The following is a 14,874-nucleotide window of genomic DNA, read 5'->3' on the forward strand; positions in this document are numbered from 1 at the left end:
TGTAAGCCTGAGAGAAGACCATGGACCACAAGTGACCTCCCTCCTTGGTCTCTTTTAACCTCCAATGTCTGGAAGGGGATATCCTGTTTTATCAAAATCGCAACCCCCTTTTCTTACTAGTAAAAGACAAATGAAATGCTACAGGGTATGTCCTGCTGAAAGTGTTTGGGGGTTCCTGGTTGTCGAATTGCGTCTCTTGCAGAAAAATAATATCTGCTTTCAGTTTCCCAAATTCTTTTAGGGCCAGTCTACCATTACTATTCAGACCCGTAACATTCAGGGACACTAATTTCAATGGCACTTGACTTTCGCAGTGTCATATCTCTCTCATGTGAAAGTTATGCTCGAAAAACTTTAATAGTTTGGTGGACAAATGGGGGGGGAAAGAAAAAAAAAAAAGAAAAGAAAAAAAAAAGGGAGGGAACTTTCCCACTGTGGGAACTTGGGAAAAAACAACAACAACGAAAATTAAATTATAAAGTAAGATGAGTATAACCAACCACTCATCCCAATTTTGAGGCCAGACCCTACATGGTCTGGCGGGCATATGGCCCTACTGGAGGCACCCTGGCATTGGGCATGCGGGTCTCCCTCCCACTCCACACACGCCGCCCCCTGCTACTCTTGTCCTCCTGATCGCACCTACACCATAGCTTGGTCAGAATATAGAAGCTTAAGAAATACAACAATTCCAACCTATTGTGGAACAGAAACATATGTAGCTTTTCCTACTATGATATGACTATAGGTGTAGACAATCTGATTAATTTCGGGTAGGAATTGCTCTTGTCCTTCAATAGACCTTATCGTTCTTATGTCTGTAACCTGGGGGCCAGTGTGGTGCCCAACCCCCCAAAAAACACTCTGTTGCTCCATAATTTTTGGGCCAAGGCCCACTCACCCACCACCCGGGCCCCCAATCCATTCATTCATCAGCTTCCATATCATCAACAGACCAGCACTCAGACAGTGGGCAGTAGACTTAAGATCACGGATAAAACTGTCCCTATAGTAAAATATAAAAAACATAAAAAGGGAAAAGGGGAGAAAGTAGAGAGAAGAGAAATAAAGCTTCAGTTCCAACATAGATTTCTTTGGGCTATCACGTGTTGCCGGCCCATAGGCAAGGGATACCGCCGCAGAACCCAACTCAGGGGAACTCACCAGGACCCCTCCAAAAACACAGCCGGTCTTGACTCTTTCATCTCTGGGCCATCGCCCCCTCGGTCGGTCGTTCATCCTCTGTGTTCTCACCAGGAGATCCTCGTTGCCGAACTGATCTATTCTTGGGGGCCAGATTTAAAGCTAGGAAAAGTTACGAAAAGAGCAGATTCCTCAGGATAACGAAGCAAGATTTGTTTGCCTTCATGGTTAACTATAAGACGGGATGGGAAGGCCCACCGATACTGAATCCCCTTTTCCTGAAGTATCGCTGTCACCGGGCCCAGTCCTCTTTGTCGATCTATTGTCAGCTTGGATAGGTCCTGGAAGATCTGGATAGAGTCATTTTCAAATTCAATTGAGCCTCCATTTCTGCAACCCTTTATAATATTTTCCTTGGTCCCATATTGATGGAGCCTTAGAACCACATCTCTGCTTCGTTTAGGATCGACAAATCTCGGACCCAACGCTCTGTGAGCTCTGTCCATCATAAGTTCATTGTCTTGTAGTGGGGGATCAATTGACAGAAAGAGTCTTTTAAAAAGGTATGACTGCAAGACTTGCACATACACTGACTCTGGGATGTGGCGGATTCGTAGATTCTGCCTTCGTTCCCTGTTCTCAAGATCATCCATACCATCTGACATTGCTCTCATCTCTTCACTGAGACACAGGACCTCCTCATCAGTATTTACCTGGTTTTATAAGGCAACATCCATTTTGTTTTCCAGCTCCATGGTTCTCTTAGCCAGTGAATAAACTTCTGCCTTAAATACTGTTACCACTCTGTCCAGACCTCACTGAAAATACTCGTGCATTTCTCTAAGCATGAACTGAAGATCCTGCTTTGTAATCACTGTCTCCCTCTGCAGTGACTCTCAGCAGCAGCTTTCATCTCTGAGTCTTTTCCTGCTGTGTATTTGTTTGCGGAGTTTCTCAGCATTGCCCATCTCTCAAGAGCCTCTTCCCTCTGGTCCAGCAGTCTTCCCCTCTGTCTGGGGCTGGCGCTACACGCTCCCATCGGCACCATCTTTGTTTTTTTTATTTTCGGGCCGTCGTCGACTGTACCTGGCCGAAACGGGAAAGATCTGGGGTCTCAGGCTTCCCGTCCTTCTTGAGGGGCATCTCCGCTGCTTCCCCCATCTGCTGCTGAAGTCCGCGGATCGCAAAAAAGGTGCCGATCAGGGGTTATAATGTCCTATAATGGCGGAGTGCACAGAGCTATCCTAGCAAACATGCATCTGCTCTTGGAGAACAAAGGGAGAAGACTAGCGCACAGCCAAGTGTGTTAAAAAATCTTCTTTATTGATCCATCTTAAAAGTGGAGGTAAACACCCTACTATGCGTTTTGTGTAAAATACACTTTATCAAGGAGTATTTTTATTTTATGTATATGTATTTTACACGAAACGCGTAGGAGGGTGTTTACCTCCACTTTTAGGATGGATCAATAAAGAAGATTTTTTAACACAATTGTTTGGGACCCACTCTTGGCTGTGAGCTAATCTTCTCCCTTTGTTCTCCAAGATCAGCATCTCCTCACTTGGCTGCACGCCTATCAGGACATTGGAAAAAGGGCATTTGTGAGTATTATTCTTTATTTGTCTGAGAATACTCATTGTGAGTCCAGGAACCATCCCAATGAGGGTTTGACTGGGGTTTTTTAACCTCATATCTTACCCTTCAGGGATTATCGGTCCGTCTGGAGACTTTACTGCATACATCATTCTATCTACCCCATTGTCCTATCCTGTTCATTTGCTCATTGCATATATCAAAATATTGAAGGGATTCAGCGTTGGAGCGCCTTTGTCACTTAACTTTTGGAAACATGCATCTGCAGTGACGTCACGCTTGCGCCCCCTCTTATCTATCTTAACAGAAGTTGTCATAATCGGACGACTTCTTACCCTGTGCCAGAATGTGCCAGCTGTTGGTTTGCAACAACCGTTGAATTCATTATATTTTCAAGACCATTTTGATAAACCAGACAAAAGATAAAACATTGATGAAGTGAATAACTCTGTATTACGGAGTCACAGTATTGGTGAAAATAAATGTTCAGAGTAATTACAAATTACAGTTTTAAGATGGAATCCCAAAAGCGATTCACATGGTTAAGAATCTGGTCTCAGTTTTGTTATTAAAAACGGTTTGCCATTCCCTTTCTTGCACAGTGAGACACAAACTCCTTTATCTTTCTGAGCAGAAGTATTTCTTTAATTGGAGATATACGACACGCACAATGAAGCCTATAATATCTGCCTGCTTGATTACTTATCAGTAATAATTACAGAACATTTTGTCTCCAAAATAAACATTTGGTTGCAACCATTGAATAATTCCTGGCCTATTAGAATCCATTTTTGTCAGAGTGTTGCTCTATTCTACTACACTGTAGTCTGTACGTGGTGTGTTTTGCACGTCCCAGAAGCCATGCAAACATAAATAAAAGTTATCGTATCACTACACCCTACCCCTCTCCATCCCCCTCTTACTTTGATTTGTTGCTGGTCCTTTTGGATCTCTGCCTCCAGTTTTTTCTTTTTCTCAGCTTCTTCACGCAGCTTTCTTTGCTGCTGGGCCTGTTGTTGGCGCATGTGATCCACGTTTCGTTCAAGCTCTGCCACTCGCTTCTCATTCTGTACAGAGAAGGATGCTAGCTTCTTGGTGTCCTGTTGTTTTTTCTGTATCACCTGAGGTGAGGTACAGCACAGAAACCACACTCAACAGATGGAGGGTGGATAATGGGAACACCGTTTCATGGTTAGACAGCTACATTCATCAATGTAAGTAAAATATTTTTAACTGGAAGAAAATGGTGGGACAAAATGTGAGAAATATTTCATCTGTAGCATAAAAATCGTAAAGGTGAGATAAATGTCGTTCTTTATAGATTACCCCTGCAGGGAGTGTTGACAGGTTTCATAAAGGTATTTCCATATCTTCAGATCATAATCTTACTTTTCTTTTTAAGGCACTTAAATCTAGCAAGTTGTCAACAAATTAATAGTAGGTGTTTACAAAGCGGCACAGCGTAGGGTTGCCAGGTGTCCAGTATTGACCCGGACTGTCCTGTATTTGGACACTCTGTCCGGTAGAATAATTAGAGCTAATACTGGACATGCATGTGTCCGGTATTACCTCTCCGGACATAGTGACCTGACCGGCTTGTGGAGCTGTGGGATTTCCCCGAGCACGGCTGTTGCTAGCGGGCTGGGTAGCTTCCTCCATCCTGATTAGCCACTGCTGGATAATGCAGCCAATCAGGAGGTGGTGTCAGGAGCCTGGGGGTGGGGCCAAGAAGAGGAGGCAAGCATGGAGCGGAAGGGTGTGTGTGTCTCTCGAGTATCGCACCTTTTACCATTGTGTCCAGTATTTTGGATTAGCCACCTGGCAACCCTAAACAAGTGTTGCCATTTCTAGCAATAACCAATCACTTAACGCTTAAAATATGGAACAAACGTGCAAAAAGGCAGATAGCAAAGTAATGTTAATAATAATAAAAAGGTGGTGGGGGAGGAAGGGGCGACAGAAATCTAAATAGGACATCAGGACAGACGTAGCTGGAACAGGCAGCCTTCATTTTACAAGGTCAGAGAGTTTCATGTCATTAGCGATATTTATGTTGTGTGGCACTGCTACCATGGTGTAAAATATGTAATTCAGGCATACCCCACTTTAAGGACACTCACTTTAAGTACACTCGCGAGTAAGTACATGTCGTCCAATAGGCAAACGGCAGCTCACGCATGCACCTGTCAGCACGTCCTGAACAACAATACCGACTCCCTACCTGTACCGAAGCTGTGCGCAAGCGAGGAGACTATAGAGCATGTTACAAATGTGTTATTTACATCAGTTATGCACGTATATGACGATTGCAGTACAGTACATGCATCGTTAAGTTGAAAAAAGGTACTTCTTCACTTTAAGTACATTTTCGCTTTACATACATGCTCTGGTCCCATTGCGTATGTTAATGCGGGGTATGCCTGTATGCAACTACAATTGTTTAATGTACCTGCACTTTTAGATTTGCAGCATCCATTTTCTTGCGGGAATCTTTCTGTAACTTAGGTTTCTGTGCAATGTCCCTCAGTTCTTTGTTCTCCAGCTCCTGCAGCTGCTTCTGTGCTTCGGACAGCTCTGTTTTAGCCTGTTCAGACTCTTGTTCCAGTTGAGAAATCTTCAGAGAATACTGCCTGTTCACCGAGTGGGCATCGTTACCTTAAACCAACACATTGATACATCTTTACATAGGTACCAAAACCACTGCATTAGTTCTCATTCTTTACAGTATTTAAGAGATCTGCATTGACGTGAGCTCTGTTCAGATAATTTTCATAGCACACATACTGCATCACTCCCGTGGTACATATATTTAAAAAATACATTTTGTTTCTTATCCCCGATAATGCTATGGTGGGACAACAATGCACATAGCAATGCGTTGCTAGCCCCTCTGGCAGTGAAAGGGCAAAACACTAGTGCTTTCCCTGCAGTTAGACGCCTTACACTAGAGAGCATTCAGCAGTTTGTTCCCGATTCCGGTAGTGAACGGGTTTAATGTGTGGATTAATGTATCAAAGTTGTCTGGCTGCAAAACTGGGCAAACCCAATGCAAGAAAATTGCACCAGGTTTATTAAAGGCAAAATTCCCTTTGCTTTGAATAAAACGCCTTATCTTTGATAAATCTGGTGCAATCTCTTGCAACAGTTTACAGCCGAGAGACTTTGATATATAGACCCCTAAGTGTTTGGGGGTTCAAGGGAAACGGCATGTTGACAGACAATATGAAAATGTGCTGGTACTTCTATTTAATTTTTATATTTTCACATGGCGGGGTTGATGCACACAATCTTTATATATGTGTATCTTGACAAACAAGTACATTTGTAAATTAAAAAAGTTACACGTAACTTGGCAAAAAAAGTAAGCAAAGCTTCTTATATTATTATGTGTTAGGTTCAGACATGTACTCACAAACAAAAAATATCCATGCTTATGTGAGTTCTTCACTGGATCCCTTTACGGTCGTGTCCTGTTTGTCGGTCGCCGCCTCTGATCCCGCCAATTGCCACTTTTCTGTTTGAACTTCTGGCTTCCAGTAACCACTGTGACCGTGATGACGCCAGACACCGCTCAATCTACGGAACTCCACCAGGTCGTATGGTGCTGCCTACGCGTTTCGTGCAGATCTACCCTCATTTCCTCGGGGCAATGCACAATACAGTACCAAGCAGTCTACTTTAACTTATATACAAACAGTTAACCCCTATCATGTCTGATTCTTTCACTTGTTTAAATCTAACAAGAAATTACTATTTTCTTCCTAGAACAAGTGGTGAAATAGAAATGCTTAACGCACTGCTTCCATAAATTTCAATGCTTTTTTTCAAATCATGTATTGGTGCCGGCTACAGAGAATGGCCGGGATCTCCCTCCGCCATCAGACGTGATCATAACATACAAATTTCCTGTAAATCGCCGCACTGTTCATGCAAGGATAACCGAATCTTCTAACATTTTATTCTGCAGACTTCATCACCAAACACACAATGTTTCGGGGGATAACCCCTTGCTGAGGTGAAATTTCACAGCTGTGCAGCGATTTAGAGAAAATGTGTATTTTATGACTACCTTTCTGATATCGGAGGGAGATCCCGGCCATTCTCTATAGCCGGCACCAAAACATCATGATTTGGAAAAAACCCACTGAGATTTATGGAAGGAGTGCGGTAAGAATTTCTATTTCCCCACTTGTTCTAGGAGAAAAATACAGTTATTTCTTGTTTGGTTTTTACACTTGATTAAATCTGACATGAAGGGGTTAACTGTTGGTATATAACGTAGAGCCTGCTCAGTACGGTATTGTGCATTGCCGAGGAAATGATGGTAGAGTCTCAGGAAACACTCAGGCAGCACAGCGCGACCTGGTGGCGTTCCGGAGATTGAGCAGTGTCTGTCGACATCAGGGTTGCCGTGGCCAGGGCCGAAGACAAGTTTCCTGGGGCCGAGGACTAAAGCTTGCCCCCCCCTCTCAAACCGTGTTGGTGCTGGCCCTTCCGTCTGCGGCCTCGCAAGCCCTCCATTTTCACTTCTGTATTTCTTTCCCCCTTCGTTTCTCACTCTTTCCCCCTCTCCCTCCTCCCCTGGTACCCCCCAATACCCATACAATTACCCCTCCCACACAACCCCCCCAATACAATATAACCCCCCCCAGATGCAGACACCACTACACACACCCTCAGATACAAAACACCCCTCTACCCCCGATGCAAATACCACTATCCATCCCCCAGATATAAACACCACTAGACCCCCCCTGAGACAGTTACCCCCAAATGCAGACACCACTTCACACCCCCTCAGATGCAAACACAGAATACTGGCTAACACCACCTATTTGGAATACAGAAAGATCTCCAACAAAGTAGCACCAAAGTACCTTACACTGAATGAACGGTTTATACGAAGGGGAAGACAATATCATCATATCTTGCAGACAAATCACAAAATGTTCATGGAAATATGTGCAATTACAGGTCTGCCACAGTAGATTACTACATTTAAGGATTATTTGATAAACTAATACATATTTTTGGGAATTGATGACGGCATGATCACCTCATGGGGATTGAGCGAGAAATATATAAAATATGACGAAAAACAAAAAGGGGTCACTTTTTTTTCTGATCAGGATGTACAAGTGTCTGCTAAAAAACTACAACTAAAACGGCAAAAACTAAAATGACTTTTTCCTCTACAGTTTTTCTCCTTAGCATTTCCATCCTCTCCTCATATATTTGTTTATTTCTACAATTCCTTTAAAAGGAAATAGATGTTTGGGGAAAAAAAACACACAGACACCAAATAACTGGAAAAGCAATTAAAAGACCCTATAAACGAACAACACTGAATTATGGTTTATGTCTAATACAAATGGCAGGATATATCAAGTATTGTAATCAATCTGGTACTTCAGGGGGTCAACGTTGGTTACAAATTGTCTTAAAAAAATATAATCCAAGAATTGCTTTAATGGCCTGTTAAACCCGAGACCAGGCCTAATGTATAGGGCTGATAGAATCTAGAGATAAGAACATATTTTTTTGCCAGATATAAGATTGAAATATGACTACCCTGAAACTAAAAATCAATGGACCCTTTTAAATACCTCTTGAAAAGCATTCCTGGAAGTGCTGGTTCTACAGAGTGCGACGTGACTAACCCTACCGTTCAAAAGATATGAAATGCAGAATCCTGGATCCAACACCTATTCTGAAGTATAACGTTTAGATATTTGTAATCATTGCAAGGAGACGGATGCAACAAGGCCAAACCCTTCATGTTTAGGAGGTGGCAAGGGACAGATATCCATTTGTCGCCCAAGCGTAGGAGCAAGTCAGTCAACATTAGTATTGTTGCATTCAGCAAACTCGCATAAACATATTGATATGACTCACATGTGTTTAAGTATTACGGCCACAAAGTTATGAGGCTTTTTATATATTCATCCACATTGGCTACATTTAAATGTCGCAAGACAATGGTTTTTTTTCTTTCAAATTGTAAATGTCAACCAAGTAGTGTATTTACATTAGGGGTGGGTTTTGTGTGTGTTGCAATGCATGGTGGTCTGGGCATAAATGTGGGCATGTTTGAATAAAAAATTACAATTCAACAGGTGTACGTTTGGGATCAGACACGCAAATAATCATCTTTTCTACGCCAGTGACCTCTCTGGGAAGAACTTATGAATGTGGAAACGTAAAGAGAATTCTGCTATGTTTACCCTTTTGTTTTAGGAAACCTGTCTGATTTATTAGAACTGTCTGTTCTAATATTTTTTATGTAAGCTAAGCATTGTATTTTAATTTAAATATGAACTAATTTGAAGTACCTTGTGCAGGAAAAAGGTGAGTTGGCTAGGGTAGCCGTGTGTATTAACCCTGGTTGCATATATAAGTAACGTGCTCACTTGTGTGCTGTTTGTGACAGATGGTATATTGGGACTGAATGAGGGGAGATATTGTTCATTTGAGGGAGCTTTGCGTAAGGTGAAAAGGTCACGTGCTCACAGGCATGCCGTATGTGATAATGTAAAACACACGCGCATATAGATTTCTTCTTATTACTAAACAGATCAATTAAGATTGTTATACAAATGACAACTACCCTGCATTAAATAGTCCACAGCGGAATTTTATCTAAGTCCATGTCCAATACTATTACAGTTTTATGGCAACGACATTACTGTGGTCATTAGAACAGCCCATAGATTTACAAGCAAACATTCCTTATATGGCCTGAGTAGAAAAAGCTTGAATGTACACCGCCAATATTAATAAAAATGTTGTTGTGCATTGGGCAGAAGGCCATCCAGGCACTGATATATTTACTGGATAGGCGCATTTAAGTTCTGACCTGAACACTTTCTTTTTCAGTGACATTTTCTAGCCTGTATGTTGAACAGTACACATGACCTGGCTTCAACCAGGTTTTCCATCAGAACGGTTACCTCTTGCCAGCTTTTGATGCACAGATCAATAAGGGCGATACAATAAATCTTTACCTGTCTTTTCTAGCTCTTTAATAAGTTCCTCTTTCATTTTGATATTGAGTGTAAGCTCCCTCATCTTCTGTTTGGCCTGTACCAGCCGGATTTCAGAGCTTTTTAGTTTCTTCATATTCAGCACTCGACTTTCCCGAAGAGATTCCATGGCTGTGCCTGATACAAGAAAGGTCAAAGAAAAAGGAAGGCATGGCGGCCAAAAAACACACGGGTGAACCATCTAAAAATGATTATTATTGCATGAAAATACCTTCCCCTGTAAATTCTTCTTATGTAGTGATAAGCCAATGTTGCCCAAATGCAAAAAAATATTGCTGTGGCTGCAATAGTAAATATCTCCACGTCAAAATTGCACATTTTCTTTAATATGTGTGTTGTGTGTAGTGTGTGTTAACATGTTTATGCAAAACAACCCTGCTCAGCTTGATATACAGGCATACCCCGGTTTAAGGACACTCACTTTAAGTACACTCACGAGTAAGTACATATCGCCCAATAGGCAAACGGCAGCTCACGCATGCGCCTGTCAGCACGTCCTGAACAGCAATACCAGCTCCCTACCTGCACCGAAGCTGTGTGCAAGCAGGGAGACTATAGAGCCTGTTACACATGCGTTATTTACATCAGTTCTGCACGTATATGATGATTGCAGTACAGTACATGCATCGATAAGTGGGAAAAAGGTAGTGCTTCACTTTAAGTACATTTTCGCTTTACATACATGCTCCGGTCCCATTGCGTATGTTAATGCGGGGTAAGCCTGTAATACACTTTGATGTTACACAGCGAACATTTGTAACATTTAAGTGTGTAGCAGAGTTAATCTTGGAGTTATAATCCCTGGATGTTTTCTTTCTATATCTTTAATCATGGATGCATTCTGAATATCTGGACTAACATTCTGACTTATTTCTTCAAACAGGTATGTGTGAACTGGATTCTACTAGCAATTGCTACAGATTTTAAAATGTATTAATATTGGTATGTGTGAACTGGATTCTACTATCAATTTTGCAAGATCCTTAAATGTAATTAACAATTTGGTGTGTCTGTTGATTAGGCAGACCCCTCCCTTAATTATTAGTCAATGTGGCTGTGTTTTAGCATACTTAAGGCAGGATTCTTTGGCTGTGAGCCATATCGCTGTGTAACATCAAAATGTGTAGCAGAGTTAATCTTGGAGTTGAAATTGGAGGTGAAGATTGAGGAGCATCTGAACTCTGAACAACAACTTTACAACTGTGAGAACTTTACTTTCTAAAAGCTGTGATTCTTTGTACTCTTCCTATCCTCCAATAACTGGCCAGTCTCTCCTCCTGTATCTATTGTATTGTATGTCTATTTATATAGCGCCATTAGTGTACATAGCGCTTCACAGTAGTAATACATGTGGTAATCAAATAAATAACAGATAATATAAATAACAGATCATGGGAATAAGTGTTTTAGACATAAAAGTAACATTTCGGAAGAGGAGTCCCTGCCCCGAGGAGCTTACAGTCTAATTGGTAGGTAGGGAGAACGTACAGAGACAGTAGGAGGGAGTTCTGGTAAGTGCGTCTGCAGGGGGCCAAGCATTATGTATCGTGTTTAGAATATCCACAGTGCTATTCATATGCTTCTTTAAGCAAGTGTGTCTTAAGGTGGGTCTTAAAGGTGGATAGAGAGGGTGCTAGTCGGGTACTGAGGGGAAGGGCATTCCAGAAGTGTGGGGCAGTCAGTGAAAAAGGTTTAAGGTGGGAGAGGGCTTTAGATACAAAGGGGGTAGAAAGAAGACATCCTTGAGAAGAACGCAAGAGTCTGGATGGTGCATACCGAGAAATTAGGGATGAGATGTAAGGAGGGGCAGAAGAATGTAAAGCTTTAAAAGTGAGGAGAAGAATGGAGTGTGAGATGCGGGATTTGATCGGAAGCCAGGAGAGGGATTTCATGAGGGGAGATGCTGAGACAGATCTAGGAAAGAGTAGAGTGATTCTGGCAGCAGCATTTAGGATAGATTGTAGGGGAGACAGGTGAGAGGCAGGAAGGCCGGACAGCAGGAGGTTACAGTAATCAAGACGGGAGAGAATGAGGGCCTGAGTCAGAGTTTTAGCAGTCGAACAACAGAGGAAAGGGCGTATCTTAGTTATATTGCGGAGGAAAAAGCGACAAGTTTTAGAAATGTTTTGAATGTGAGGGGCGAATGTGAGAGGAGTCGAGTGTGACCCCTAGGCAGCGTGCTTGGGCTACTGGGTGAATGATCGTAGTTCCAACAGTAATGTGGAAGGAGGTAGTAGGGCCAGGTTTGGGAGGAAGTATGAGGAGCTCTGTTTTAGCCATGTTGAGTTTAAGGCGTCGGAGGGCCATCCAGGATGATATAGCAGAGAGACATTCAGAAACTTTGGTTTGTACAGCAGGTGTAAGGTCAGGTGTTGAAAGGTATATTTGTGTGTCGTCGGCATAGAGGTGATATTTAAACCCAAAAGATGTTATTAGGTCACCTAGAGAGAGTGTGTACAGAGAAAAGAGAAGAGGTCCCAGGACAGAGCCCTGGGGTACCCCCACAGAGAGATCAATAGAGGAGGAGGAGGTGTTAGCAGAAGAGACACTAAAAGTACGATGGGAGAGGTAGGATGAGAACCAGGATAGAGCTTTGTTCCGAATACCTAGAGTATGGAGAATGTGGAGGAGAAGAGGGTGGTCCACGGTGTCAAATGCTGCAGAGAGGTCGAGTAATATGAGCAGAGTGTAATGACCTCTGTCTTTGGCAGCATGGAGGTCGTCAGTTATTTTGGTGAGGGCTGTTTCGGTGGAGTGAGCAGAGTATCTCACTATGCCCTCCCTATTCTTTTTCTGCTTACTGTTTCCTCACTCCTTTGTTAACATCTCTGTCTCTCCAACTTCTCCACTCCCCACTGCACCATTATTTATACACCTCTCTCCCAACAACTTCTTTACCCCTCAATAAAAAAAACACCCACACAAATCCTCCATTCACACCCTCTATCTACTCCGTCCTGCTGCTGGGGATCTCCCCTAAGCCTGAACCCAGACATACACACCTGATCTTACCCCCGTCTCCCTGCCATCTCTTCCCCTGTAAATGGTGTTAACCATTTCATTTAACACTGACTAACCTTAAAACTTGCCGCACAAATCAAGCATCCCAATAGCCTGCACTCATGGCTACTGTCCCACAGTCACTTATACCACCCATTGTGGCCACCCATTGTGGTATTATGTTATACCACCCTTTGTGGCCATCTACAGCACTTATTCCCTCACCTGCTCTCTCTGTGTAAGTTTCCCCACAAACCTCTTAGATTGTAAGCTCTTTGGGCAGGGATTTCCTTTCCTATTGTCTGATTTTTGCTGCACTTATTGTATTATAATTCCCTGTACTGTATTCTTTGTGAAGCGCCGAGTACAATTTTGGCGCTATATAAATAAAGACATACAATACACAGACATACAATACACATACTGGACGGGTGCCATCAGGGAATACATATATGTGGAGCACAGAGGGGAAGAGAGAATCCCTATAGATGCACTCAACCTCCACTGATAAAACAAACACATTTTAATAATATCACATAGTAAAAACCTATATAGCGCAAAAGAGAGGCAGTAAACCTCTAATGGGTTCATTAGGAAGTACCCCCCATAGAGTACTGTTATATCAATGGCATTAGTATATAAAAGACAAACTGTCCTTATACTAATCAACTCCCAATTACTAAAAAATAAAATAGTAGGGAGGTCCAATGTTAAACTCTATGGTGAGGGGACCTGTATACTATGTCTGATACTGGCCGGAATACGCTTCACAATGAAATAAAATAAACATGGGTTATGCCCCATGCACTGTGATCAATCATAGAATACCAAGATGGAATACAAACAGTGTGATACATATAATTGTTATTGCAGCAAACTAAAGCCTCTGATATTCTGAGACTAATAGTTACCACATTAAAATCCACCTGGCAATACTCTATCTGCAAGAGGCGACCACCGTGTGCAAATTGTGTTTTACATTAATGGATGGCTACTGTGACAGACTGGAGCCTGTGATTTTATTGGGTTGGTGGTAACCGAGGGTTACACATCTCCATTCAATGTCTCCAATAGCCACACGTGACAGTGACACCAAGTATACATATATCGAGTACAAGTGCCACCTAAACCTTCAGTCAGGCCTGAATGTTCACCTCTGACAATATTGAATAAGGCCCAAAGTCCCCAAACTGTTACAAGAAGAGTTTTTAAACTCTCCATTGAAGGAAAAGCCTGCAATGATTTTTTTAAAATAAAACTATTTTAAGTCTTAATAGATTGGAAGAGAAGCATTTGTGGTGAATGTGGACAGCTCTTTCATTCCACGTATTTCACCAATTCTGCTAGTGAAGTCTAAAGTGAATAGAGATTAGCAGTTCTATGCTATGGAGAATTCACATGGCCTGGGCATATTGTAATCCTGCTCAAACATCAATGCAATGTGTATTATGTTACTTGCGTCTTTGTATCCTTACCTGCGGAGGCCTCAGTGTGTGAGAAGCCTTCATTGTGTGAGAGGGGCTTGGCTATTTGGCTTGCACTGGTGTTTATATCTCCACTCATTGGGGCCTGCTGTCGTGTCCATGTTCGATTGATAGAACGACTGAAATATAAAGGGTAAGCGTACTGTTTATAAGGTGACATATATGTCCCTTTGCAAGGCTGTGTGCTGATGAGGGACTAAGGCATTTCATACACACACGGGCTACATTACATTTCGTGATAAATATGAACAGTGACACAAAAATGTGAAATGATTAAAAAAAATTTTTTAAAGTGTCCAAAATGTTCAATTTGATTAAGCAATAATAAAGCAGCAGTTTTTAACCCTCACCAGAACAACCAAGCCTTACTCCTGGGCCTATGTATCAAGGCAAAAGTGGAGCAATTCTGAGGCACAAACATTGCTCCAGATGTCAAAGGAGAAATCTAACTGATTTAAATGGGATTATTTTCATTGATACATCAGATGTTTTTTTTTGCCCTAGAATTGCACCAATTTAGCCTTGATAGAGACTTCTCTAGGTATATGTAGTGCAAGTGTATTGTCCTGTTTGTCAATTCCTTTGCCATTCCTAAAATCTGGTGTGTCTAT

At 42.1% G+C, this 14,874-nt stretch overlaps 1 protein-coding gene across 3 annotated transcripts in view; it reads right to left on the bottom strand.

Moving 5' to 3' along the window:
* KIF27 (kinesin family member 27) overlaps nt 1-14,874 on the bottom strand; it is a 65,050-nt gene that overhangs the window by 26,036 nt on the left and 24,140 nt on the right. For all 3 annotated transcript variants that reach the window (XM_075598881.1, XM_075598885.1, XM_075598892.1), the window contains 4 exons: nt 14,255-14,382; nt 9,741-9,896; nt 5,186-5,391; nt 3,660-3,857 (listed from right to left, as the gene is read on the bottom strand). In XM_075598881.1, the coding sequence (XP_075454996.1) occupies nt 3,660-3,857; nt 5,186-5,391; nt 9,741-9,896; nt 14,255-14,382 (688 nt within the window). The remainder of the gene's footprint in view (nt 1-3,659; nt 3,858-5,185; nt 5,392-9,740; nt 9,897-14,254; nt 14,383-14,874) is intronic.

Source organism: Ascaphus truei, chromosome 1 (genome assembly GCF_040206685.1).
Source record: "Ascaphus truei isolate aAscTru1 chromosome 1, aAscTru1.hap1, whole genome shotgun sequence".
Taxonomy (NCBI): Eukaryota; Metazoa; Chordata; class Amphibia; order Anura; family Ascaphidae; genus Ascaphus; species Ascaphus truei.